Source organism: Pezoporus occidentalis, unplaced genomic scaffold (assembly GCF_034315485.1).
Source record: "Pezoporus occidentalis ecotype Australia unplaced genomic scaffold, CSIRO_AGI_Poc_V1 ctg294, whole genome shotgun sequence".
Classification (NCBI taxonomy): domain Eukaryota; kingdom Metazoa; phylum Chordata; class Aves; order Psittaciformes; family Psittacidae; genus Pezoporus; species Pezoporus occidentalis.
The window spans coordinates 80,567-108,276 of NW_026914874.1; the positions used below are offsets into that span (position 1 = coordinate 80,567).

At 45.4% G+C, this 27,710-nt stretch overlaps 2 protein-coding genes and 1 long non-coding RNA gene across 8 annotated transcripts in view; 1 reads left to right on the forward strand and 2 right to left on the reverse strand.

The window, feature by feature from the left end:
* The window catches only part of RHOC (ras homolog family member C), a 421,559-nt gene that overhangs the window by 38,656 nt on the left and 355,193 nt on the right, over positions 1-27,710 (reverse strand). The gene's annotated exons all lie outside the window — the stretch shown is intronic.
* Positions 1-27,710, reverse strand: part of KCND3 (potassium voltage-gated channel subfamily D member 3) — a 121,438-nt gene that overhangs the window by 3,541 nt on the left and 90,187 nt on the right. For 5 of the 6 annotated variants that reach the window (XM_062626579.1, XM_062626580.1, XM_062626577.1 and 2 more), the window contains 4 exons: positions 26,109-26,271; positions 10,393-10,494; positions 3,442-3,534; positions 628-684 (listed from right to left, as the gene is read on the reverse strand). In XM_062626579.1, coding sequence (XP_062482563.1) covers positions 628-684; positions 3,442-3,534; positions 10,393-10,494; positions 26,109-26,271 — 415 coding nt within the window. The remainder of the gene's footprint in view (positions 1-627; positions 685-3,441; positions 3,535-10,392; positions 10,495-26,108; positions 26,272-27,710) is intronic. The other variant, XM_062626581.1, reaches the window with a different exon arrangement.
* LOC134167687 (uncharacterized) lies at positions 4,919-7,189 on the forward strand. Its single transcript, XR_009966255.1, has 2 exons — positions 4,919-5,007; positions 6,621-7,189. It is a non-coding gene; the product is annotated as an uncharacterized LOC134167687 (long non-coding RNA).

The following is a 27,710-nucleotide window of genomic DNA, read 5'->3' on the forward strand; positions in this document are numbered from 1 at the left end:
TGTTCAAATTTCATTTCTGTGTCTAGATTCCAGAAGTGGCTTCAGAGTCTGCAATGGCTATAACCACATGGTTATGAAACCCAAGAGGAGATTCATGCTCCTTTTTCTTTGTGCCTGGGTCCAGAATTGGGTTTTGTTTCGATGACCATCTTGGCACATTACTTTAACTGCAGGATGTTGCTTGTATTGGCTGTTGGGTTCAAAGCATACCTGCATTTTGTTGGGTGCTATTACCTGAGTGGAAATAAACATGGCAGGTGAGAGTGGGAAGTGTGGAGGGGAAGGAAATTCAGAAAGCTGAATCTGTCAAGAGCTTTTGTGCTAACAAATCCTGACAGAAAGAACTCGTATATGTGTGTATGAACACCCAAGTAATTCTAGTGAACATACTTTATCCAGTCCCTCTCAGCATCGGAAAGGATGGGAAACAAAAGCAACCATGGTGAAGGCAGGCATCAGTGTTCACTGGAACAATAACAACTCACAGGAGACAAGAGCACTGGATAGCCAAAAAAGAGCCACGTGCACAAACTCCCAAAGACAAGACCAGGACCGAGAAAGGAAGCAAACACTCTCCAGACACGTCACAGAGACCATAGAGAAAACATTGAATTAAAAAGGAAGTACCTTGATGGTGGAAGTTCGTACAGATAACAGGGGATCATCCACAAGATAGGACAATCCCTACGGGACAACATGCCAACAAAAGATAAAAACACCATTGATTGTCCATACCAGCATTCAGAAGTTTAGTCCCAGCACTGCATCTATTGCCTCAGCATTCCAGCTGGCTTGCTCAAGTTTGAATGGGCAACAGCACCTTCTCTTTACCAAACCTTGCCTCAATCTGACCACTTTGTTCCTTCCTTTTCACACGTATGCTTTTTAATGTCATATTTTTGGAAATAGAACAAAATTGGTAACAGCTTTATTGCTTTGATCTTTTGGGAGCCGAAGGCAAAAGAGAACAAAGTTTCAGCTGCTGATTCACAAACAGTGAATTGGAATTGTATTGCCATTGGGTCACCAATGGATATGGGTTGTGATCATACTCTGTGAAAACAGAGAAGAAAGGTTTGGGCTGAAGGACTGGATCCAATGCACTAGGCATTCGGAGAAAACATGGCATGTAAATGTCCATACTCAGTCTGAGAGTTGGAATGAGTGGAAAACAACTCCTTTTGTTGAGCAAACTCCATCTGTTATGTTAATGGGACAAAGTAGTCTCAGTTATGGCAACTAGAAGTACTTTAGGGTCACTGGCACACCAGACCTGGGAGCTGTTCACAGGCACTGGGTTGTAAGGCTGTATGCTAGTGATGACCACAGATACCATGACAATAAACATACTTTTAGAATCCTTCTGCCTAGTTTAAGGAAAGGTGAATTGCCCATTGAAACAGGTTTGCAGCCGTGGTACATTCCTCATTCCATTCCTGCAACTTGGTCACAAAATGACTCTTCAGAGTTGAAAAATTCTTTTGCTATGATTTGAATTTTGGGAGGAGAACTGTTCAATATATTTTAATCGATTATGTGAACTACGGAATTTCCACACAAGCTGAAACTATTTGGATTGATAATTCCAGACCAGAATCTAAACTTGTTGTGTGAATTGATGCAACATCATGGTAAGAACTGCCTGAAAAACATGGGGGAAAGCACATTAAATACGGTGCAGATTCTCCCTCTAGGTTTTAATTAAAAATTCAAAGTATCACTGTTATTGCCATTCTTTGCTGAAAAGAGCAACATCTGGGGCATCTTCAACCATGATACTCACTGAGTAGGTTTTTGTGCTGGACTCAGTCCAGCCTCGTTAGTGTGGTGGGCTAATGCATCCACAAATGAGGATGTGTTTTGGCTGTGTTACTCCCAGCACAGAACCGGCTCATTAGAAATGGAGCAACTCATGCAGCTCCCAGAGATGTCCACCTGCCTGCGCAGAGCTCAGAGCTTGTACAATGTGGGGGCCTTACAAGGGCAGACCCGGAGGCAGCGTTGGCAGCTTCTGCTTCAGCCAATTTGTTACAGTTTGCAAACGAACTTATGCTTGTAAAATATGGGTCACGGTAGGAATGGTTTTAAGCATAAAGTTCTAAACTGAAGAGTCAGATTGTGAAATATCTGCTTGTTATGTGACATCCAAAACTGGTAGAAATCAAGGCAAGACGAGGCTTATAAAATGAATTCGGTAGTCATTGATACAGGAAGAACCAGTTCACGGTCTGTGGAATCGTGACCTTTCGAGCTCATTGTGACAAACCAGCTGCACTCAGCAGGTCACTGTAATTAACCAGTCGTCTTCCAGTGTATCGCTGAAGCCTAAAGTGGTGTTATTCCAGCACAAGCCAAACTATGGAAGTGAAGGCGATTTATCTAAAAGAAAGCTCTTGCAAGTCAGAAATCAAAAGTACATTTGATGATGGATGCAGATAGAAAAAGGCATGAATATTTGAAGTGTTAACTTCCCTCCATTCTTTCTATAATGAATCATGGTATAGATAGTCATAAAATCATAGAATAGTTAGGGTTGGAAAGGACCTTAACATCATCTTGTTCCAACCCCCCTGCCGTGGGCAGGGACACCTCATAATGTATTCCTTTACTGCAGAACCTTTTATATAAACCTGGAAGTAAAATATAAGTCTCAGATAAAGATGTAAAATGTTCTAGAGACTTGCAAACAACATCACTTAATAATGAAAAATCACAATTCTCACTCCCAGCACCTTGTATGATACAGAGTAGTCCTTTTACAGAAACTGCTTGACTGGCTTTGAGATAAATTACCTGCTCTTGTAACCAGAACTGTACTGAGAAAAGATCTGTGCAGCCTTTAGGCCCATTAGGAGAGTTCATCTGCCATATAAAGGGCTAAAGGTAATTCTTTTCGAGCCTGTTGGCACTGGTGACCAGGTTGTAGTTTGGAGTCACTGACAGCATCTTCCTCCTTTCAAAGCAGCAGAACTGTCCTTTATCGCTACTTAGCACAAGTGACAAGTATATGATGTGTGACTGACAGCACAAGACAAATACAGCTCAGTTCTATTTTAGAAACACTGAAGAACTTAAGGTACACGGTGTTTATAGGATCTCCCATACCCCACGCTGAAGAGTTATTTGCATTCAAGTGAACTTGACTGAGCAGCTCGCTATCGACTTGGTGCTGGTGCAGGTGACGGTGGAGTAGCAGATAATCACATTGTGACCCCTTTGCACAGGGATTGTTATTACTTTTGAAGAGGACAATGAAATAGAAGTGCATTTAACCCACTGCATCAGGAGCTTGAGTGCCAGCCCCTTCTGGTGTAGTTTTAAGGTCTACTGGGTATGTCTGAGGGCCACTCCAGACCATACTGTGGGTACACCTTGCCCATAGGAAGCCTGGGCCAGGCACAAGGAGTTAGTAAGATGCAACAGGATTGTGTTGGTACTTACAGTTGTTTTTTCCAGGCAGTGCAGCAGGTGGTGATGTTGGCTTTCAATTAAGGAGGTGCCTTTAGTCATGTGCTGCTCATCTTCAGTGGATCCCTGAAGAGCCAGAGAAAGGGAGGGGAAAACAAAACCCATAGCAGGTGTAAAACCAAGCAAGCAAACAGCACTTCCAGTGTTAGCTTTCATAGGGGTTATGTCAGTGGTGCAGCTCTCAGGTTTTGCTCATGACTCTCAGGAGGTTGCCTTTCCTTCCTTAATGATCTGGCTTGTAAACTCAGGTGGGAAACACAGCTTTGATTCAAACCCAGGGTGTTTCTAGCCATTTTATAGCTGAGGAGGAAAGCCAGGAAGTGCTGTTGATACACGACATCAATGCTCAGGAAGCAGAAGGTAAAAAAGCAAAACCAAAAAGAACCTGTGCTGTTTGATTTTTATCCAAAAACCAGTAAGGCTTTTACTCTTGACATGGCCTTTGAATGCCAACAGATGTACCCTGATCTTTTGTCTCTGTTAGGAGGCAAAACACAAGCTGTCTTGCTTCCCCTTAGCTGAAAGCTTGGCTCTGACCTTCAGGGCTGCGCAGCACTGGGCCTGTTGGAACTTGTATGTGTTATCTCCAAAGCCTGCTGTGTCACAGCTGCAGGCCAGATCCAAAATGTGGTCCTGAGCTTCATATTTTAGACTTTGCAATGGTGTTTCTAGGGACAGGACCCCCGGCTCGCTCCCTCCTCTTCATGGATATCACCAGTTGTTTCCCGTGCTTTGTACCTGCAGTGTGTTAAAAGGAGGCTGTGCTTTGCCTGCCTCAGTGTGTATAGTTGTTGATGGGGAGTTGTAGCAGGTCCTGAGGACTGGGCTTGGTGCAGACTGAAGGTGTGTAACCCCTCCTGTGGCCAAGCCCTCAGAAAAGGCAGGGAGAAGGGAGGAACAGGCAGATGCTATGTAAGTTAGAGTTATATATATAGATATATAAAATTATCCTCTTCAAGCATACTTCAAGTGAAGAAGCATTGTGCAGCCATGTCAAAGGGTTTATGTTCACATGAAATGTGGCAGTAGTACCCTGGAGAAAGAAGGTCCCATCTTCCTTAGTTTCTTATGGATTGAGGCTTTTGCTCAGGAGGGTGGCTTACTGTGATTTGTGTTTTAGGAACACAGTGCCCAAGAGTCCTACAAACCATACAGGAATCCTTTGTGCATCACGTAGCACAAAGGCAGAACAAGACAAGCTGTACAAAGACCTCACAATCCCGGTACTTGGCTTGTTGTACAGCAACGTGTGTACAAGTGGGGGACCAGCTTTCCCCTATTTCCCTTGTGTCCTCAAACTGCTGAAATGTGGCTAACAAATTCATCAGCTAATTGAGAGAGCAGGGTGTGATTAGAGTCAAGCAGCCAGCTTGGGCCACCTGGGAAAGGACTGGCTACAGCTGAGAGTATTTGAGTTGAAAAACTGTTAAAAGGAGGGGTCTTGCTTAGGACCTGCTCTTGGCATTTCTGTTTAGAGGATCTGGCTTGGAAAGACTTACTGGGATGCTTTTGCTTGTCTGTCCTTGGCTTCAACATCAGGTATGTGTCTATATGGTGATTTGGGGAAGAGACTGCTCAGACTGTGGTGTTATTTAGGATAAGCTACAGGTCTTAAACCCATCTCTGGGCTTTTGTTAAGCTGAGAGACTCGATCTGCTTCTGATCTGCTCAAAATAGCTGAAATAGAAGTTGATAAGAGGCTAGGAGCTTGAGTTCAGTCTGTGCATAATGTTTAGCTTATGCAGAAAGCATGGCATCGAACATCCATCAACACAGCAATAGAGCAATTCAGTCAACTTGGGTGTGGGGGCAGAAATCCAGTACTTTGAATTACTCTATCTTTTATTTCCACACTCTTATCAGTGGAATGAGACGCTTACATTCCTCGCAATATAGCATGTCACTTGCCCCATGATCTGATGATCAGATACACCTCAGAAATGGAAGGCAAAGAAGCAGTCGGGGTTGTTTGTGTGCTAATGGAGAATCAGGATAATTTTTCTCACTTTCTCTGGTCTGTGGTGGCAGATTTAAGACCTGGGGTCTGAAGGATGTTCTCTCACTACTGAGACTTCAGCTCCTGATCTTGAAATTCAGTTTGGTTTTTCTAAGCTGAGTCTTTGGTGACTTGCATTTTCAAAGACAATTACATGCATTAAAAGAGGAATTAGGGTGTTGCAAGATGTTCCTCTGTGCTCTATAAGGAAGGGGTGCTCGGTGTCTTCTGTCGTGCCTAAATCTGAAAGGCAGAATGGATGTGCATGGCTTGAATTTCTACTAACCAGCAGTATCTTACTGCTCAAGAGAGAAAATGAGTGAGATGGGAGACACAGCAGAGCATCTTGGCAGAAGTGCCAAGACATAGACTGTTAAATTCATCTATGGGGGGGGTTAAATTCCTCTATGCTTAAAGCCTTGCTCTTAAATACGCCCTTGTGTCCTGGTGATTCACTGCAAATGCGTGTTCTGAATAACATTTCCAGGCTGGTTCTGTGATCCTTAAGTGAAGGAATAACTGTGGCTCTGCCAGGTGCCAAAACACAGCTGAAGTGGTATGTTAAGGAAGCTGACTGAATGTATATAGAATTAATAGATTCCTATGAGAATGCTGCTTAGGCAGGTTATGGATTTTTTTTTTGTTGTTGTTTTGGAAGATGAGTATTCCCAGAAGTATTTTTAGAAGTGACCTAAAAAATAAATCAGTTTCATTTTCTTATTAACAGTCCTGCTGGTGAGTTAATGCACCCCCAGGTCCTGCTCATACCCTGCTGACATTACTGACTCTGTGGTGAAGGAATTCCCATGGAGGTCCTTGCAAGCCCTAAAGCAGATATGAGGCTGCGCTAAATCACTGGAAAAGGAGAGAGAGAAAAAGAGCGCATATTGCAAACAGTATCTTTTATGAGGATTTGATTGAGAGGACATCTAAATGGAGGCTGAAAGCAAAGACAGAGCTTCCGTACCTCTGGCAGAACACCTAAGCCAAGAGTTAAATTTTGGCAGCACAGGTCTAGTTTCTCCCACTGCTTTCCATCACAAGACAGCTTGCTGCTGATGGGAATGGATCAAGGGATGGCAGTGACCAGGAATAAAGTATAGAATCGGTGACTGGGAGTTGTACCTTGTCTTCCTTTTGCTTTTTCTTCAGTCAGCTCAATGTTTTCAGAAACAAAGAGTATGTAACCACTGAGAGCATCCTCCACGTGAATTAAGAATGAGAGCTACCAAACCGCTGCCCTGGGAGAGCAGGGAGAGTGCCAACATCACAGAACTGCTTGGATTTTGATAGTACTGTTGAGGAATGTGTACCTATAGAGATTGCATCAATGGTACCTACATTACTGCAGGCAAACAAAATGTGTGTCTTCATTAGAAGAGTCTGGCTGTAATGAAAAAGCTGGTGGGGGGGAGGAGAGGAGATGGTTTGCTTTATGAGCTGGGATGCCAGTTTTGCAAGGATAGGATGCCAGCTACCATTCAGTTTGTTCTTGGAAGACATTCAGTGAACTGCTGGTTGCTTGGAGGGAGCCTGAAACACGCTGTAGTGTCAGTTCTGAAATCCAAAACGCTTCCACTTTTCCTCTTCTACTTAGTGCTTCGGCATGCGAAATTGGACACTGGTGAACTGAGATGAACTGGTTCAGTGGTTCCACTCACCATTCCCATGGCTGTAACCCTTATCTGTGGCTAAGCAGATTCTGCTTGTGAAAAGGCCTGAGACCTCCCAACCTACTGTTCTTAGGATATACATCTCCTAGCGTTTTAGCTAAAAGGGAATTTCAGCAAGCTGTACAAGGAGATTAACGCTAAGACGATATTGTAGGCTGCTGCCATGGGGAGAAGCTCACCATCCCTTGAGCACTTCTGACATAAAACCCACGAAAAATCTCTCTAAATGAGAAGAAAACTGTCTGAGTACTTCCTCTCTAGATGGCAAATGCAAAATGCCACAAATCCACATGTTTCCGAAGCAGGAGTCTGTATTTGTGCTAGGAGCAGAACTCCTTCCTGCTGCTGTCCTTGGATGAATCCTCTTTGCTTTTCTTTATTTTAAGGCAAGGCTACAGGCTGAAGACACGCTGTTCCCTTGAAAGATGGTGTCAGTGTATTCATTCTGGTGCAAATGAAAGGACATTCCTGGCACATGTTCCAGGCTCTTGAGCAGTCCTTACTTCCCAGTTTGTTAGTTTGACTGCAGAGCCACAGCCAGGACATGTTCTGGGGCAGTTGTTTCCTTGGGTGAACCCTCAAGGTGTCAGACTGCATGGCAATCTGCAGGGCTCCTGCAAGCCAGGTCTACATTGATCACAGTACTGTGGGATTGCTACTGATGAAAGTGATAATACCTACTGATGTCCATGTAGTAATTGCAGTTGGAATTACTGCTGGCTAACAATCCAGCCCTATGGCAGCCTGGCTGTGTGAAGTCCATTACAGTTAGCATGAGTCCTGGGCAAGTTATCAAAACAGGATGGGTACCTGACTGATGAAGCAGTTTGATACTAGTCTGACTGAACGGGATGGGTACCTGACTGATGAAGCAGCTTGATGCTAGTCTGACTGATGGATATGCACAGTATATAGATAATATTTCTGGTCACTAATATAGCGACTGCAGAAGTCACACTCCTTCATGTGTTTTTACAGCTTAAAAAATTTGGCTGGCTAGACTGTGCTGTCATTCACATCTTGTGCTCTTTAAGAATAGTTTGTTCTCCTGCCATAAAATGAAAGGACATAAAATCTTGTCATGTGGAGTTAGAATGGTCTCGTGTACCTTTCCAACAAAAGATGTCCTGTAATTAATGCCACTACCTGTGGGTGGAGAGACAAGTCTCAGTTCTTGATTCAGGTATGCAGCTTGTCCTCGGGTAGTTGTGCAGGTGCCAGGCATGGCTTTGGCAAGGTTCTTGTTTTAGTGAATTACGTTGCTGTCTGTCACAGGTGGATGCTAATTCCTCCTTCCCCATGCCCTTTGCTTTTGACTATTTCTACAGGAAATGCCTTTTCTTAACAAAATACTGTACACAATGTTCAGTACTTTTCAAAGCTGGATTTGTGGCTCTCACTGGGCTGTGGGAGGGTCATGTCAGTGTTTAGAGCTATAAGCCCACCAGATACAAGCACCCAGAAGAGCTTGTGAAAGCGCCTCTTCTAGGTGCTAATATATATCTAAGTTTAGTTATTAATGGGTACAAAAATCATAGCATCATAGACTAGTTAGGGTTGGAAAGGACCTTAAGGTCACCAAGTTCCAACCCCCCTGCCATAGGCAGGGACACCTCACACTAAATCCCCTAGAACCTCTTTAGGAATGTTTTTGTTTTCCTCCCTGTGCCTCCAGTAGCTTTGTAGCCAGCAAAATGACCCCTTCTTCCACTGGCAAGTGCCAGGAAACAAACCCATTCAGCCAAGTATTTCTCTCAACCTCATGCATTTTGGACTCGAGCATCGGTGCGTCAGCTGCTCCTCCCTGAGTGGTCTTGGCAGGGAGCTTTGGTTGACGAGAGAAGTGAGGAGATTCTTGTTGGGATGACAGGCTGGAAGATCAAGTGCAAATGGAGTGTCCCTGCTGGTGGTTTTATAAACTAGAAATCAGAACTAAATTTGCAGTCACATTTTTACATGTTCCTGGGTAATGGAACAGCAGAATCTCAGCTGAGCTGTCATCCCGTCCCGAGCCTTTCCTTCCTTGGGGAGAAGGCTCTGGACGAGGTGTGACCAGTCTTCCTGGTTGCTTCTTGGTAAGGAAACGTTTCTTGAACTGCTCAACAGCAACATATGGTTCAAGAAACAGATTTTTCTGAGTGTTGCTGCCACTTGCAGAGCAGGAGACAACGTGAGATGTGTAGTCAGAAGGATCAAACTTGTTTTGGAGGGGAGAACAGAAACTGCTCTGGGCATCCCACCTTCCAAGTCTGTACTTCATGTGAAGTGCTTTTTTAGAGTCAGCTTAAAAGCTCTTTCAGTGGTAAATAGCAAGGCTCCTCTGCCTTGGTCTGCACTGAGGAGCATCCCACATGCAAAACATGGTGCTGCCCAATTTCCCTCTGTGTGCTGCACCCACTGAGCTGGGGTAGGAGTGGGCTCAGGTCCTAGTGAGCAGCTTTCACCATGAGTTGAAAACCCTTCCATTTTAGAAGTGCAAGGGGAAAATAATGTACATGTGAAGGATAAGGCCTGAAGTAAGGATGCATGAATGAGGGCTGGGCAGCTCTGATGACTCCATCACGCCCTCTTCATCTCACTCTTTGCTCCACATGTGCACAACAGGCTGATTTATTTCAACTTAAATCCATGAGATGGGCGAATACCTGCTCTGGTGTGGACTGGGCTTCATGTAATCACCTCCTCTTGTTTCAGCTGGTTCTGCTGAGCAGTTGAATGCACTCAGAACTTTTCTTCTCATGGACAGCTAGTATTAGCCTCCAGAGGCCTTTCTGTTAGAAATAAACCCACCACCAAACTGCCTGGAACAAGAACTAGGGAATATTTTGCTGTTGGGCATGACCAGATAGTCCATAGTAGCAAGAAACTCATGAAAATAACTCACTGTATATTGGAAGAGAGTGGATAGTGATAGGCAGTCCCTGGGCTGTATAAATCAGCTCCACCAAGCATAGGGATTTGAGGGAACTGTGCACATGGCACTTGCTGGAAGGCCAGATCCTTCCCTGTCCCCTGTCTCCAAAAGGAGTACAGGAAGCTGCTTCCTCCCATCCCATCTTGCAGCTGGATTCCAGCTCTCCCTCCGCACAGCCCATACAGCACATGAGAGTGTCACAGGAGCACAGCACCATCCCTTGTGGGAGGCTGCCACACTGGATAATGAGCACTTAGGTGGCAACGGAGAGAGAAAGGGAAGGAGCCCAGGGACAGGAGTGGGAATAGGGAACATCTGAAGCCCTGTGGTTCTGCACCTACCGTCAGCTCAAGGGCTTCATTGAGGAGGCCGTTGCGCTTGCTGTGAAGGTAGGCATTGGAGCTGCCCGTCTTGGCCACTCGAATCCTTGCAAGCCGGGCTTTCTGTGGACAGAAAAAAAGCTGAAGTTAGAGCCTGGAGCACTGTGTGCCTGGTGCTGTGCTGGCAGTACCAGGAGGAGGCAAAACTGAGGTTCTCGCTCTGCTGAAAAAGCCTGGGGGTGAAATACAAGGGGTGCACAGCCAGGACAAGGTGCTGTGGGGAGCAGCTCAGTGTCCAGGAGTTGGATGAGTAGATCTGTCTGAAGGATGTAATCTGCCACAGAGTGTTAACAGCCCTTCCAGAGATAAGAAATGGGGTCCTGCAGATTTGTTTATCCTTGCAAAAGTTCATTGTCTTTTAAAAGACTATTTTAAAATGTTTTTAATTAAAAGTTAATAATTTTTGGGGGGTGAGATGCACAGTGACTAGAGACACTTGTCTTGGACATATTCCTGGTGTGTGCTGAGGCGCTGGCACAGGGTGCCCAGAGAAGCTGTGGCTGCCCCATCCCTGGCAGTGTTCAAGGCCAGGTTGGACACAGGGGCTTGGAGCAAGATGCTCTAGTGGAAGGGGTCCCTGCCCGTGGCAGGGGTTGGAACTGGATAAACTTTGAGGTCCCTTCCAACCTAAACCAGTCTGGGATGCTGTGATTCAACTCTTCTCATTTTCATTTGTCCCTGACCTTCTTGACTTCCAAGGGGCCAAGTTAGATGATAAAAAGCAGTCCAGAATAAAGCAAACAAGGAAAACTAGTGAGTCCCTCTTCCTTTTTTGATCACTCGGTTGTTAGCGTTGCAGTTTTTCTTTTAGAAGCAGTCTCTGTCAAGTGCTGATTTGCCTTTTTCTTTTCTACTATGAATTTATGACTCAAACACCATTGAAAGTAAATACATGAAATAGCTGCGGCTATTAAAAAATAATTACATTGTGCTGGAGTTTAAAACGATGCATAATCTTTTAAATAACATGGAACTCGTGATTTTCCTTTCTAATTAGAGGTGCTAATGGGTATACACTGTAGGAAGAGTAAAGCCAAGAGGCAAATATCTGCAGTGGGTCCAGAGTGTAATAAATCCAGGAGCTCTGTTACTGTACACGTGTGAGTGGTTCTGGCCCTCAATATCTGAAAGATTTGTTTAACCTTAAGAGCTTCTGCTTAAGCAGTTTCTCAGCAAAGACACGTACAGGATCCCAGTTTGCAGCTTTAATTGGGTGACACAGAGCACGACCAGTCTGAAAAATACATCTTCCTTTGACACCCAAAATGGGGACATCCAAAATTGACTTTCTTTTCTATACTTCACCTAGATTTCATTGTCCCATTTTATCGTTGAGACTCCAATGGTAGTGAGATGAGAGTGAGGTTGAGCTATCTCACAGGGCTCTCTGTGTAAGGACGTGAGGTGTATTTGCAAGGCTGGGTATCCAACAGGACAGTGAAACCGAAGCTGCAGTTTTGCTGAAGGCTTTCCCAACTGCTGTGTTGCTCTGGGCCCCAGATAGGACTGGGCTGAGGCTGTCATTTGGAGCAAAGACCCCAGAGACTGCTACTACTGGGTATGAGTTAGGGGGAGAGAGCAGGGGATAAGGGACTGAGGATATTCCATGCATTGCCTCTCTGTTCCTATTAATTACAGTTCCATTAAATTAGAATCATAGAATAGTTAGGGTTGGAAAGGACCTGAAGATCATCCAGTTCCAACCCCCTGCCATGGGCAGGGACACCTCACACTAAACCATCTCATCCAAGGCTCTGTCCAACCTGGTCTTGAACACTGCCAGGGATGGAGCATTCACAACCTCCCTGGGCAGCCCATTCCAGTGCCTCACCACCCTTACAGGAAAGAATTTCCTCCTTATATCCAATCTAAACTTCCCCTGTTTAAGTTTGAACCTGTTACCCCTTGTCCTATCACTACAGTCCCTAAATTACTTCTATTTGCAAGTGTATGCCTTTGTGTTTCTGTTCCTTACTTTCTGCTGGGTATTGGATTCAGTGATGGTCTTTACAATGAGGCTCTGATGGCAACCACAGAAGGCTTCCAGTTCTTACTGTGCTTGATGAAGCAACAGCTCCTTTGCTGAAGGCATTGCCAGAGTCCCTGACTTCTCACCTGCAGCAGGAAGGGTTCTATCCTCATCGTCGGTTCAGCCAGTTGTTAAAGTGGAGTCAGTCTCAGGCTTTTGTAATGAGCATTATTCCCTCTGCCTCCAGGCTAACAGGGGATCAAATATTAATAGCTGTACTCCATGTGGACTGAGGATGGTTCGTTTCTGAGGTCTGTTCTCTTTTCTTCTCTGAAACAGGGCCACTATCTAAATAATTAAGCCCTGTGGTTTTGGAGTTTAGAACAGGCACTGTTATTTTCACAAATGTCACTGGGGCAGGCCAGAAGTGAAGCCTATTCCCCTTCCACAAAAGATTGTCTGGGTTAGTCACATGGCCTAACTCTGTGCCCCATCGTGATTAAATTTGGTACGTACCTTGGTTAACTCAGCCAGAGAAGTTAATTAAAACTGGTGCCTAAAGTTGGTTTGGCTTCCATGAGACTGGAAACAACTCTTAAAGTAGAGTTCATGTCTTTATGGGAAAGTCTGTGTGTAAATGTGTGTTATTTGGAAAGCATGGCCATGGAGTGTCACAAGCTTTATGTGATATTTAGGTACCTGTTGTATGTTTATGAGGGATGCAGTACTGGCAGTAACAAAGGGCTCGAGCAGCAGAGCGCTCCCCTCGGACACCTGCAGCAGGTTTGATGCTGTTCTATGTGACTGAGCAAAGTGGACTGAGAACATGAAGAGCACTTGGCAGCAGTGTAAGGCTTGGTACAGTGAGGAAGCAGGAAAAGCTGCCTCTTCCCAGGGGTAAATTACAGAAGCAAAAGCCTTGAACTCAGGCCTCCCCATGAAAGCTTTGGAGCAGCAGGATTTTGCAGGGAACCATGCTATGTACAGTCACATCCATCACTGTCAGAAGCTAGAATTAGGCTGATGGGGTCTTCCAGATTCTGCCAGTGACACGTGTGGGTGTGCTCTTGTCATCCCTGTCCTGCAGAGCTCAGGACTCCTGGTCTGCAGGACAGAAGAGAGACAAGTGGAGGACCATGTTTTCCTGGCCATCTGCTGTAAATGCCTTTTGAGGGGGCATATCTGTGATATCTGTCTTCTGCATCTCATCCACAACTGTGACAGACTAAAGGTCATTAGGGCCAGGCCTGAGATCACTGTTACTGAATATAACCCCTGCACGGAGAGTCTAAAAAAGGAAAAGAAGCTGGCACATTGTGTCTGCATGTGGAGTGGTGAGAGGAGTTGCTAGGAAACCGCAGGATCTCAAAATGCATATGACCTAATCTGGAAGATAATTTATATGATGAAAATAATAATACTAATGACAGCCACTTACAGGTTAGAATGATTAATTTGGTGAGCTTAGAACCCACATGTTTCTGAGGCAGGATGGAAGGCAGGTCTCAGTAATGTCTAGCTCCTTACTGCTTAAGAATCGCAATAAGCAGGAGGGTCAGTGAAGCCCTGTCCGTGTGGAATGCTGAGGTCCAATGGGGAGGATGGTCAGCATCCTGGGTTTCTGAGTTTCCCAAAGGGACAGACAGAGGAGAAGGAAGACCCTGTCTTCATCTTTAGCTGCTTTGGAGAAGTGCAAGGAGCTGGCTGGGAAAATTGCTTACCAGATGGCAGGCCCAGGAAACAGCTAATTATTATTTATTAATGATTTTCATCTAGTTCTGATGGAGATAGCGTTCACTCTTGATTTCTGTGGTATAATAAACTAGTAAGTTATAACCTATGACATAATTTCGTATTTGCCAAACGTCTTCAGCTTTCTGTATCTTCTATACTTGAGCAAGGGGATGAGCAGAGTACACTTACGTCAGGTACTGCATGTGTGGGATTGGAGCCATTATTAGCATTATCCATCACAGAATGGTTGAGGTCATCTGCTCCAACCCTCCTGCTCAGGCAGGATCACCTAGACCCAGTTGCCCAGGGCTCTGTCCAGGTGGCTTTTGAATATCTCCAAGGAGGAAAACACCACAACCTCCCTGGGCAGCCTGTGCCAGTGCTCGGTCACCCTCACACTGAAAGCTGTGCTTCCTGGTGTTCAGACAGAGCCTCCTGTGGTTCACTTTGTGCCCATTGCTTCTGGGCCTGTCACTGGGCAGCACTGAAAAGCGCTTGGCCCCATCTTCTTTGCACCCTCCCTTCAGGAATTTATATACGTTAATAAGATCTCTTTGAGCCTTCTCTTCTTTAGGCTAGGCTCTGGACTTGAATTCGGAATGGAAAGAATGTAGTTGCTTTTAGGCTATGGAAGAGATAACAAGCAGATTGTACGGTTAAACAGGGGGTTCTGCAGATTTAACAACAGGGTAGGGAATGAGAAAAGTATTTTCTTGTAGTAATCCTAGAATGGTTTGAATTGGAAGGGACCTTAAACTTAATCCAGTTCCAGCCTCCTGCCACAGGCAGGGACACCTTCCACTAGACCAGGTTGTTCCAAGCCGCATCCAACCTGGCTTCTTTTCTCACCTTCCTACAATGATCTTGTCTATGGTACCTTTGACTAATTTTAGCATAAAATTCAGAAAGGAATTCAGTAAGACTTCCATGTGTACTTCTGAGTGGGAACTCAGTGCATATATGTACCTTGGAAAGGGAATGGATGAAACCTTCATCTGGTGGAAACTAAGATCAGCTCCCCGGCCTCTTGGGGTAGTTTTGCCTTGCGAAGAAGAGAAAGGAAAACTCTTCATTTCTAGAAAAGCATTCAAAAATAATGGGGTGGACAAGACACCAAGTGCAATCAGTGCAATCGGGCAACGCTCTCATCTGTCCTACTTAGGGCTCTGGGAAGCTGCTCTGCCATCTCTAACAAAGCCTGGCAACAGGCTGAGCTGCCAAATTAGGACTCAGGGTTATTACATGTGTTTGAACGCTGAGTGAAATAATGGCTATTTGAAAAGCAAATGGCCCATATAATAAGTGTTGGTTGTTATTCTGCAAGCCACGGTTCCATCTGGCTATTGTAACCGGCAGCCAGCCGAGTTACAGCACTGTTAGGAAAGTTCATTTCTGCCCATCATCCTTCTGTCGTTTTCACCTTTTTCTCCCTAAGAATCAGAGCAGGCACATTTGGACTTCCCTTCCTCTCTGTCATTTTTGCTTTGGGGGAAGATGTTGTAGAGCTGCGTATGGAAATGAGATAGTGTAGGACTCATTATATTCCTATATAATTTGATAGAACCACTTACAGTCAGACCTTGATCTTATTTTGGGCCTCTTCATTACTTTGCAGAGATGAAAAATTCCCCTCCTCTGTGGCTCTCCTTTCAATCCTACCTTACCCTTGGCACCATTAAAGCAACAGAACATCATTTCAAATGCACTATATCATTTAATCTTTTCCAACACTAAAGAACATGATGTTCAGTCTATTTATAGAACAATGCACAGAATATGGAGTTTAATGGGTCTTGGCTTCTCTACCAGTCACAGATATCCTGGCTGATTAAACACAGAACTTTGACTGAAGTGGTGTAATATGCAAAGCTGAGGAATGCAGGAGGGTCAGGAAGCCTCTGGAGCCTGGTCCCCTCCTACTGACAGCTTCCTTTTGTCCATTTTCATCTTGAGCTTCGCAAGCTCTGGCTTAAGCTTAGTGAAGCTCCTACTCCTACTGGGCATTTATTTTAGAGTTCCATTCTCCCAGATAGAAAACCTCTTCTGAATTCCAGGCTGCATGTATTTGGTGCCAGTTTTACTCAGTTGTCATTGTATTGACGGTTTCTTTTTACATAGACCATTCCCTTTCTGGTGTTTGCTGCATTCTACAGGAAAGAATAGAAGACTTTGACAATTCTCACTTTATTCTTTTGCTTGACATTTAAGTAGTAAGCTTTTTTTTGGAAGCCATTTCATATTTTTATCCCCTGTTATTTCTGATGCCTTTTTTCCTTATCCATCTACCCATGCACCTCTAAAGGTTACAGTCAGACCTTTGTCTCTGGAAGAACTGACCTTATGGACAGTTCTTCCTTGATTGAAATATGTTATACACAGTTACTGCATCTTGGCTGAAACTCAAAGCTTCCTCTGTGCTAAAGTTCCCATGCTCCTGGTCCAGCTGACTGCCAGAGCTGATGCTCTTCACTTCTGAAGTTTGCCTCTTGAAGTAATAATAATAATAATAATAATAATCATGGTATCCCAAACTGGTTTGTGTTGAAAGGATCTCAAGGCTCACCCAGTTCCAACCCCCTGCCATGGGCAGGGACACGTTCCACTAGAGCACATTGCTCCAAACCCTGTCCAGCCTGGCCTTGGACATTGCCAGGGATGGGGCAGCCATAATAATAATGATAATAATAGAAATTCCTACTGTTTTTTTTCTATTCTTAATGCTGTAGCAGATTTTAGAGCTTGGGTTAAAATCTCTTCGGGGTTGTGTGATCGAAGAGGCACCATACAAGTTGTAGTGGGAATCTGGTAGAGTTTGTTAGAGTTAGAAGTGAAGTATTACGTGCTTTACAATAAGGTGTCAGAATTTGTCTGGAAGCATGTTACTTAACACCTTCTCAAGGAAAGAGCCCCATGTATTTCTGCATCATTAATAGAGAGGCTGGTCTTCTCCGTTAGTCTAAAATCAGGTCCTGTGTTTTGCTGGAAGCAAAGTGTGATGAGCATCTGTCTGCCTGTGATTTAGCACTGTCTTTTATAACACCCTTCAGCCAGCTCACACCCTAATTAATAGCTACAAAGTGTGCAGGGGATGGAGGAATTAACAGGATTTGATCTAGTGTCACATGCCAACTTACCAGACCTGATATATGAACACTAATGAATGGTGTGGAGGCCTGTGGGTAGCTATAGAAATGAAGGCAATCGCTTCCCACAGCACTGCTCACTCCTTATCAGGTGAAAATGGGGGCTGGGGGACAGTGACCACAAAACCTTTGCATGAAACTCAAGGAAAACAATAGGCAAACTTGTAAAACTCTTCATTCTCCCCCATGGAATGAAGCTCAAAGGGAAGAGATAATGGTGGGGGTGTTTTCCTGCCTCATTGCCAGCTCATGGGCATGTATGTGTCCTCTCTGACAAGCAGGTACCCACTGGCAGCAAGGGGACTGAATGGGGTTAAGCATGAGTGTGGGCAATGCTGTTGCTCTAGGCAGGTGGGGCCTGGAGCTGCGCTCCATCACACTTCTCTGTGCTATGAGCTTTCAGCTCGAATTGAGAGCAGTGTTGCTGGCTGGCAGAGGAAAACTGCTCAGAACTCATCAGATGACAACAGAGTTGCTGTGCAGTGCAGTTAGCTTTCTTACTGGAGCTGCTCTTAGTTGTTGTTCCTGGGGTCTCCGGGGACAAATCTCTTGCATTTAGGCTTCTGGGAAAAAAAAGTCCATCCCAAACCCATCCCATGGTCCTCTTTGTTTTCAGCCTTCCAGTACCTAAAGCTGAGAGAGCTGGGCTTGTTCAGCCTGGAAAAGAGAAGGCTCTGGGGAAACCTTAGGGCAGCCTTTCAACACCTTAAGGGGTGAGCTTTAAGGTTCCTTCCAACCCAAATCATCCTATCATCCTGTGGTAACTGAAGACTCTTAGAGGACCGGGTGACTCTGCTCCTGTCCTTACACTGGCAGCCACAACACGTTGGCTCTGTGTTTGTGTGCAGATGTGGTGGGAGAAGCCTGCGGTGCTATCCTGGCGCTGGAGCGGTTCTCAGCTGCAGAGCTGTGATGGCTGTGCCACTCTGGCCCTTGGTTGTGCATTCCAGCATCCCTGAGTGTTCCCACTAGAACAGCTCCTAATTGTCCTAACTCAGTTGCTAACAGAGCTGATGCTTCAGATGTGAACAGAAACAGGCTGGTGCTTCCATACCAGGACTCATGGACAATGTGTGGAATAGCTCTTTATTATTGTATTTGTTCCGTGTTAATGCTGAGTTGGGTCTAAATGGCTGCACTCACATGGAGAGCAGGTGGCTGGAATTACCTCAGGCAACGTCTGCATAGTAAACAGAGGAGTTCTGCTGCACTGTGACAAAGAGGAGAGCTGTGGAGCAGTTTGTCTGGTGGGTTGAAGTGCTTTTTCTTCCTGCGCGGCACTCGCTGTCATTTCCCCAGATATGTTTTTGAGATTTATCTGTAAGTTTTATGTGTGCCCTTGATTCCCTTGCCTGCTCATGAGCCCTTCTCTGCCAGCATTTACTCTTGCTCTACTTGCTACCCGTGACAGGTCAGGGGAGCACACACTGACACTTCTGCTGCCTTGTTTGGTGAGTCAGCAAGAATTGCTTGTGCAATAGCAGAGATTTAAAATCCTGGCTATGGATGGTGGTGCCATAAGATGGCTTCACTTTATGACCTTGTGTGCGTACAAAATTCTGCAAGAACCCACTGAGCCAGGAAAAAAAAGTGGATTTATCCCAGTTTTATGCATGAAAAAGCCTGAGTCACGGAGAGGGAAGTTTGGAAGGGCGCTGCTGCAGCAGCATCGGTTTGTCAAAGCAGTGAGACTGGCTGCAGTGGGGAGACCAAAGCGGACAGCAGGCTCCTGCTTGTGCGTGGACAGAACGTGTCTCGTGCTGGTTGAGAGCCTGACGCAGTCAGTGCTAGAGTTAACCAGCAGTTACTGTTTGATGGGGTTTTCATGACCTTCAAACGGCAAAGGCTTGTTCTGAGTCAGGCCTTGCAGACCACTGCTGCTGGGTGGAGTGGGACGGGTGGAGTAATGAGATTCTGAGAGCCTCAAGTTGGGCTGTGTAAGACATCTGGCGGTGTGTGAGCAGGGCAGCTCTGCAGGGTCCCTGGGAGATGCGCTGGGAGACTGCAGTGTTCCCATCTCCCTGTTATACGTGAGCAGAGGGCTGAGAGCCCTCACTGCCATCCCAGCACCACGTGTGTCAGTGACAAATGTTGTTTTTCATCTGTTTATCACTGCCGTGGTACAAATTAGTAAGCACAATAAGCTTTACTACCATTTACACCCACTTCTAGTTATGTTTTTTTCCAGTGGCTATATCCATATCCATTAATCTAGACATAACCATCTATTGCAGCTGGTGAAGGGGTGTTTGAGCTGTATTCATTCTGTAGCCTGGGAGCTGCATGGGATCCAAACTGCACCCAGCCCACTTGATTCTGCATTACTTATGCAGAGTGGTAAAATTAACTAGTTAATTAAGTTAACAGCAAAGAGTCTGGTCACTAGAACCCAGTTCAAAAGTAGGATAGGGCTTCCCAACCATTTCTGGCTGAATGTTTGGCAAGCAGGTCTCCTGGATAAGGCGGTTTGAGCTTGCGTTCATCAGACATCTGGGATGGAGTGGGCAGCATTAGCCATTACAAATCCTACCAACTGTGCTACTTAATGGAGCCATCTGGACAGAAGCTGCCACATACAACCTGGACTTCCAACAGGTAGGAAAAGGGACACCCTCTTGCTGAGGTGACAGGAGAGACCCTGAGGATGGATTAGTCAGGTTTGTAACACACTGCAGGGTGTTACCTGGTAATGACCAAGACATGACATGAAAGGGCCTCAAGGCATGAAGCAAATGTCAAGTGGCTTTTGGATGTGTATGGAAGTAATTTCAGCTGGGTATTGGGCTACTGTTGACAACAGGCTTAATATTTCGATATATGGGCTTGCTTTGGAGGCTGAACCTATAAGCTCTAGCTCACTGGTTTCAATCCTTCCCTTCAGAGGAGGTATCTACTTGTCTTATGCAATTTGGGACCCAGGGAATTTGAACAAGCTGAACTGATAGAAAATGTCATTTTGCTTTTCTGGACAATATGAAATTAAAGAGAAAGGATTCCTGGCTGGTTTATTTGTTTGCCTTGTAAACTGTATGAGGGGATGTGACAAACAGGAAACAGGAGGAAGAGAAAGAGGTATCTACCCCAGCAAAAAAGAATACATAAAAAAATACTTTTTCCCCTGTTGAAAACTGTTAAATATCAACAACAACAAAGCCACATTCCATGCAGATTCATTGTGGTTGAAAAAACCCAGTTTCTTAAATGTCAGCCAACTCCACTTTTAACCTTATTGTTTCTCTCTCTTTCTCTCTCTCTCTCCTTAAGTTCCCAACCCCATCCCCTGCTGGGATCTGAGTCATGTTCTGTTGCTGAGCTCTCCGCACACAGCTCACAGCTTTGCTCCAGTCACTTTCCCTGGCCGTTCTGTTCCATGCTCGGAGGTTCTCTACCCCACCTCCGAAACTCGGGGTGTCAGCTGCGCGCCCGAACGTTTTCAGCCTGACTCCCCTGCTCTGCAGCACATCAATTATTCTAATGGCCCCAGTATTGACGGGCGCGTGGGCCGCCTCTCTCATGGGTACGGCGGTGACATAAATCTAGTATTAAGCATGCTCTTCATCATCGTCTTCCCTCTCCATCCCCTCTGCTGACTGCAGCCCTGTTTTCCGTGCCTCTGGGAGCGACGGCTGGGTCTGGAACAGGCTGTTTCTAATGTGCCTCTTACGGAACAATCAGAAAGACGTTTGTGTCCTTACTCTTCCTTCCTTTTGGCTTAAGCCCCTTTTAAGCATCTCCATAGTTACCTCTTCATCAGCCTGCAGAGTCATAGCTGCCTGTGTGCAACCATCTCAGGAGTAGCTCTCACTGTCTGGAATAACCTTCCTCCATCTACTTCTCACTGACTTCCATCTGAAGAGATAGGTCTTCTCCCTTCATTCCTTTCTTCTGCTGATATTGGTTCTGTGATTGAATGCTTTAATTCATCCACCAGACAATGTGTCCACTCCTCTGCTTCACCTAATTTATACTATCTACTCTTTGATAGCCTGTGTTATAGTTTTCGGCTCTATATTATGCTTTTACATGAGAGTAGCTCTACAAAATGATTTTGTCCTGGGTAGTCCTTTTCTTGCCTAAATCTGGGTGTTTCCTGGAAACTTATAGCCTGGAGGATGAAATGAGAAGTCTATTTCAAGGCTTTTGCAGTACATTGCCTGTTCTTATAGCAAGTCAAAGGCCACCAGATAATAAATGAAGTGAATTGAACAGACTAAGAAGCTGTAGTCCTCAAAATCATATTTACTGCAGACCAAAACCCAGCACTGTGATTACTGAAGTTTTACGTTTGTAGATGACAGTTTCAGTTTAGCCCCTGTGAAATGCACCACTAAAACCACGCTAATCCCTCTGAGATTATCAACCACTTCAGTATCTCGGCCCATTTAGCAGATCTGACTATTAAACTGTAAATGCACTTTAAGCAGGGTTTTCTCACAGCCTCTGTGCACTGACATCTCCCCTCTGTGGTGCAGCTGGGAGGAGGCACAGCTCATTTGTACCTTTCTGAGCATTTGCTCTCCCCCAAACTGAGATGATCTGAACAAGTTGGCTAAATTGAACCCCTCAGGGGGCTGGTCTAGTGGCCTTCTGCCTGGGTTCAGGCTGACCTGTGCCCTCTGAGGCTGTTCTAAACTGCTTTAAATATGCTTTTGAGGGCTTTGGGTCTTCAACTGCATTTATGTTCATGTGTGCAGGGAGCTGGGACTGTCAACCACGGAGGCTTAGCCTGTAATGCTGCATTGACCTTGTTACAGCATCTTTTCTTACTGCAAAGCTGCCAGTGCACATTGCTCGCTGTCAGACATGGGCCCATCGAAGCAAACCCCCGTTTCTGAGAGCTCCTGTGTGGCTTATTGCCAGCTCTTGTTTCCCCATGGAAGGGGATGGTGGATCTCGGGGGTCATACTGCTGTAATTGGTTGGACTGTATTGGAGCAGTGGGGGGAGATATCAGAGGGATCTCTGCTTGTCTTTGCTGAAGCATCATTCCAGGGACAAAAAAATCCCAACAGAACAAACTAGCTTTGGGGTACTTAGCATGCTTTTTTCCAGCTGAGGGGCTTCAGTTGGTTATTTTAAGCTGGGCAACAAGTGTCGTTGGACCTGGGAGACTAAGGACCAACAAAAGCTCCTGTAGCACATTGAAAAACACCCTTCCAGCAGTATTTTCACTAAAGGGGCTGGTGGCTTTTCTCCTTTTTTTCCCTTTATTTTTTTGTTACTGTTTGTGCAAAGGCAGGGCTTTGATTTCTCCATTTAAATACTTGAATTTGCTTGTCAGCAGCTAGAGTTGACTCAGAAAGGATTCTTCTTGTGGGTTTTTTAAGCAGTCTCAGAGTCCAGAGGTCTGCAGCATCCTGAGCAGTCTGTGCTTCTGGGATCTTTGCTGCACTAAGCTCAAAGGCCGCATCTCTTCTTTTCACTACAGTCTTTCCATTGTGCATTTCTGTACTGCCCTGCTCTGGTGGGAGTAATGTGGTCTGGGGTTGGATTCCCTCATCTCCAGCTTCTGAACAATGACCTGTGCTACTTTTCCTACCACTGCTAAAGGAGAAGCCTTTCAGTAGCTGTTTGTAGCTGCCTCTGCTTTCTCTTTCCAGGCTTGCAAAGTGGGAGGTGTAGTCCTCAAACCAGCACCAGATACATGTCTCCTTCTTCTTCACATTGCATCTAGCTGCAAACTCAACACAGTGAGAGACTCCAGCATTATCTGAATTACAAAGTCATCCTATTGTCAAGCCTTTTAAGTGTCAAGTTGTCTTCAAAGCAAAGGCTGTGACATTCACTGAAGAACAGCATCATTTCAAAGTCAGGAGGGTCTATTCTTAGCACATCAGTCAAAAAAGGAAAGAAAAGTCTTTGGGGAAAAAAAAAACCATCAATTTCACTAAAGTGAACCTTGTCAGAATGATCAATTCCTCTTCCATCTGGCTTGACCTGGTCCTTGCTGCATGCCAGAGGACAGAATTTGATGACACAGCACAATAAAAGAAGATTGCCAGATCTCCTTGTAATTAATTCTCTTGCAGTGCAGGTTTGGCACAGAACAATTTCTCTCCCAAGTGATAAGATCACTGGTAGCTCGGTTTGGTTTTTCCTTTTTAAGGAACATTGCTCCTCAGTTAGTTGAAGAATTGATGCTGCTATGTAATAGCTACCTCCTGGTATTTTATTCTCGCTGTTTAAAAACCTCTTCCTGCTAGACCCCAACAGTTAAGAGAACATCATAACCCAGAGGGACATCGGGGCTGTACTGCCTTCTCCTGCTTTTCTGCACCCCCTCAGATCCCCCATGCACTGGAGAGCCCAGCTACACCTCCATCTTCATGTCACATCCAGCCAGTGTGACTCTTGTACAGTGCTTTACCCTGTATGACTTCTCACTGGAAGACTTTAATCTGAGTTCATAACAAATAAATAAGCGTGGTCTATAACCTGACCTTGAAACCTACTTGTACCTCATGGAAGTTATTATTCTTGAACTAAATAGACTGTCTTGTGAAGTGTTTATACTAAAACATACCTTACAAATGATTTAAGAGAGAAACATAATTCATTTAGCACACTAGAATCTAAGTAAAGACACCTGTGCTGTTTCTTCAAAGCTGCTCCTTCTAAACTCTGCTTATAAGGAGCTTCTGCTGGTGGGCTCTTTGTATTCAGGGACTGAGAGTCTGCAAAGAGCTTTTTCCAACCTTCCTGAAAAAGCCATGCAGATGCCTTTGCATCTTTATTTAGATGGGGAGCAAAGTCTTAACTATCACTAAAACTTTCCTATTTTTGAAGAAGGGATTGAATTCCCTGGAGGATGATGCTGGAAGGAGCATGTTATCAGAGCGCACATCTCTGTGTGCATCCTGACTGTCTCCAGAGAGACCATCATTAACGTGCTGCTGTCTCTGTCTTTCTCTTCAGTATTCAGGCAGTGATGATCATGTGAAAATTACTCACACTTCTGACTTGAGAAAACTTTCTTAGCCCAGAAATTAATCCAGTATCAAGGGAATTAGAAATTCAAATGGGGGGAAATTATACACTCTGTATGTCAATACAGCAACCCTTCTAAAAGCTGCAATCAGTCATATCGGCATCAAAGGTGCTGGTACATTTCCTTGTCCAACAGATAAAGGAGAAGGTGAATTGGAACAAGAAACTTTGCTGTGCTGCCTCATCCGAAAGCACAGACCCGGAGCTGGTGCTGGAGCTTCTCTGTGTTGCGATCCATGGCTATGCACAAACCTGTTTGTTAATCTTGCCTGTGTTTAGCTGCTGCCCAGGCTACACTGCAAGGCAGGTTCTGTCTCTGTGACTATGTGCTGTTTCAGCACAAGTGCTTTCTCTCGAAGTCTTCAGTCATTTAAATGGGCTGGTGCACTACCCCCTTAACAAACCTCTGTGGGAGTACTCCCGTCCTTCCTGTGCATTGACACCCAGCATGCTCCTGTTGCAAGTTAAATCCAGCTACCTTATGCCTGCGTGCAGCCTCACATTAGGCAACTCACCCTGCAGATCATTTAAATTCATTAAATGAATGTAATGATCCGTACTGGTTTCCCACTGTCCGGCTGCTGACTGAACAGTGGGTGGTACAGAGTGGATTTCCATTATGATAACTTTAGACTTCACCATCTATATTATGGTGTATGACTAACCAGATAAACAACTCTCCCTCAAAAACACCTCCCCAGATTCCTGCAGTTTGATGTGTCACACGTAAGGGGCCAAACCTAACGCAGGTATGTGTAAAACCCAGCAGTGACTTACGGAGGCTTCAGCTCGTTCCTGCATCATTCTGTCTCTCTGCCACTCTCCTTATGTGTTTTGACTGCCAAATGTTGTGGTTTTGTAGGTCTTGTATCTCAGCTCTCTGCTGTCAGCTCCCTGAGATGCAGGGAGTAGGCACGGCCCAGATGCTTGCCTGAAGCAGAAATAGCACATCTTTCTACTACTATCCTCCATCAGCTCCCCTGAGTCTGGAATTCCTGGCAGGCAGCATTCCAGGGGGAGAATAAAAACCCCAGACCTTTAGTTTGCAGTTGTTGTAAAAACCTGGTTCTGGTTGTGGTGTAATTCAGCTGACTGAAGTAGAGGTACAATGAATCTGCTATACTTAGTGAATCAGTGAGCTTATAGTGGTAAAAACTGCCCAGGTTTCTGGCTGTTCAGTACTCCCCTCACGTTACCAGGGGCTTTTGTGTATTCCCAGCGTTTGGTTTGTGTTACAGTCTGCAGCTTTGAGGGGGGTATGTATGCTGATAAGTGTATGCTTGTGGATGGATGTTTTCAAAACTCCAGAGAGACAACAGGAACCAAGCAGCCAGAAAGATAAACAGCTCCTGTGATGATTGAAGGGTACATGGGTATATGTGTGTATTTATTTCAGACTGGTTTGTAGCAAAGGTGAGCAATAAAAAACCCATTGATTCTCATGTTCAAAATGCACCAGTGAGCTAGCTTGGATCTGCATGGGTGCCATAGGGTCATAGAATTGTTTGGGTTGGAAGGGACCTTAAAGCTCCTCCAGCTCCAACCCCTGCCATGGGTAGGGACCCCTTCCTCTGGAGCAGCTTGCTCCAAGCCCCTGTGTCCAACCTGGCCTTGAACACTGCCAGGGATGGGGCAGCCACAGCTTCTCTGGGCACCCTGTGCCAGCGCCTCAGCACCCTCGCAGTGGACCGTAGGCAGTTATAACACGTGAAGTTGAGCGGGTGGATGGCGCATGCAGGCTGCTCTCTGCAGTGCTCTCTATTGTCCCTGGTGTGTCACAGGCCCCATGGTGACAGCAGGGGCTGAGCTGTCCTGAGCTTCGGTGGTTGGGGGGGGGTCTCTTACCTTCTGTGCTCTCCGCTTGTCGGCTCTCTGGTTCTGGTGGTAAATTCGGCTGAAGTTGGAAACAATGACTGGAACCGGCAGAGCAATGACCAGCACCCCGCTCAGCGAGCAAATGGAGCCAAATATCTTCCCAGCAATTGTCTTGGGCACCATGTCACCATAACTAGAGAGGGGAAAAGAAAAGAGGGAAGCCCCTCCTTCAGACAAGTGCAATGGCACCAAAAGCCTTTCATCGTTCCCTGAGTGTGCAGCAACAGGAGCATCCAGGTTAGACACCTGGAAATCCACCACGCAGGCAACAGTTCACATGGTGCTGTCATCCTGGAGATGACAGCTCGCACCCTGCTTTGGCCATGAATTAACCTAAACCAAAGCAAGGCACTCGGGTTGCAGAAGAGCCATGCCAGCTCAGGCAGCTGCTGGGTACAGGGAACTCATGTTCTCGCTCATGTAGTACCTACCTCTCTCTGTAGATGAGTGCTAACAAACTGAAAACTGTATGTCTGCTTGTGAATGGGATCATTCCCTTGTACCCAGGTGCAAATGGGACTGCTTTACACTTTGAAACCCCAGCAGTTCCCTCTGCAGTCAGAAATTTGGGATTCATTCAAAATCTGGCTTTGCTAAAAAGTCAATTCTCACAAATATGAGACCAGAGGAAATACCTTCAGACAAACCTCTGTGCTGCCTTTGACCCAGCAATCTCCATTAACAGCTGTAATTTGCAGGTTAAATAATACCAGCAGAACCCAAGATGGAATATTCTGTTTTGCACAGATGGAGGAAGATGCTGGCTTAGGTTCTGTGGGTTCCGCACCGCAGAAATCACTGCTCTGCGATGTGCTGTTTGTGGTTTTGCTTTGTGTATTGCAAAAGCTTTCTGCAGCAGTTTTAAACTTAAGGTTAAGCTTCAATGCCACCCTTCTGTAGAGAAAACCACAGTGCTTTGCTTTATAGCTACTCACCTGCGCTGTAAAAAGGAGCATGGCTGTTACTCCCTCATGGAACATACGGTACTGAAACTGCTGTGAGACTCAGGCACCAGGTTGACTACTCTGGCTCACTGAATGCTGTGTTATAGCCAAGGAAACGAGGATTTTGAGTTCTGGTTTACTGCTTGGCCTGACACAATCCCCATGTTGCATCCCAGGTGGTTGGGCCTCTTAATTCTAACCCACTGCCATCACTCACGATTCCAATGTGTCCCAGCATAGCTTCTGATATCCAGAGGGCACCAGATGTTGGCAATGCAAACATCACGCCCTGTGTTGAGCAGATGCAGTGATAACCTCCATGGGGAGCTCTTCTCCCCTGCAGTTTGCCCTCTGGAAGTGAGTGCTTTCTCCTACAAATGGTCCATAGGCAAGTAAAAACCCCTGCAGAAAGCTGGATGTGGATTGCAGTGTGTTCTGATCATGTAACAGACAGCTTGTTTGTACCTAATGCCCCTGGAGTCTGATAGGAACATGATTAGCACAGCCACTGACTGAATTTGCAGGCCCTGTTCCGTGAGCTGTTTATTACATGCTTGTGTACAAGTGTGTATTAATATCAATATTCATTGAAGTCATTTTCATCTGGAGGAGAGGGAAAAGCAAGCAG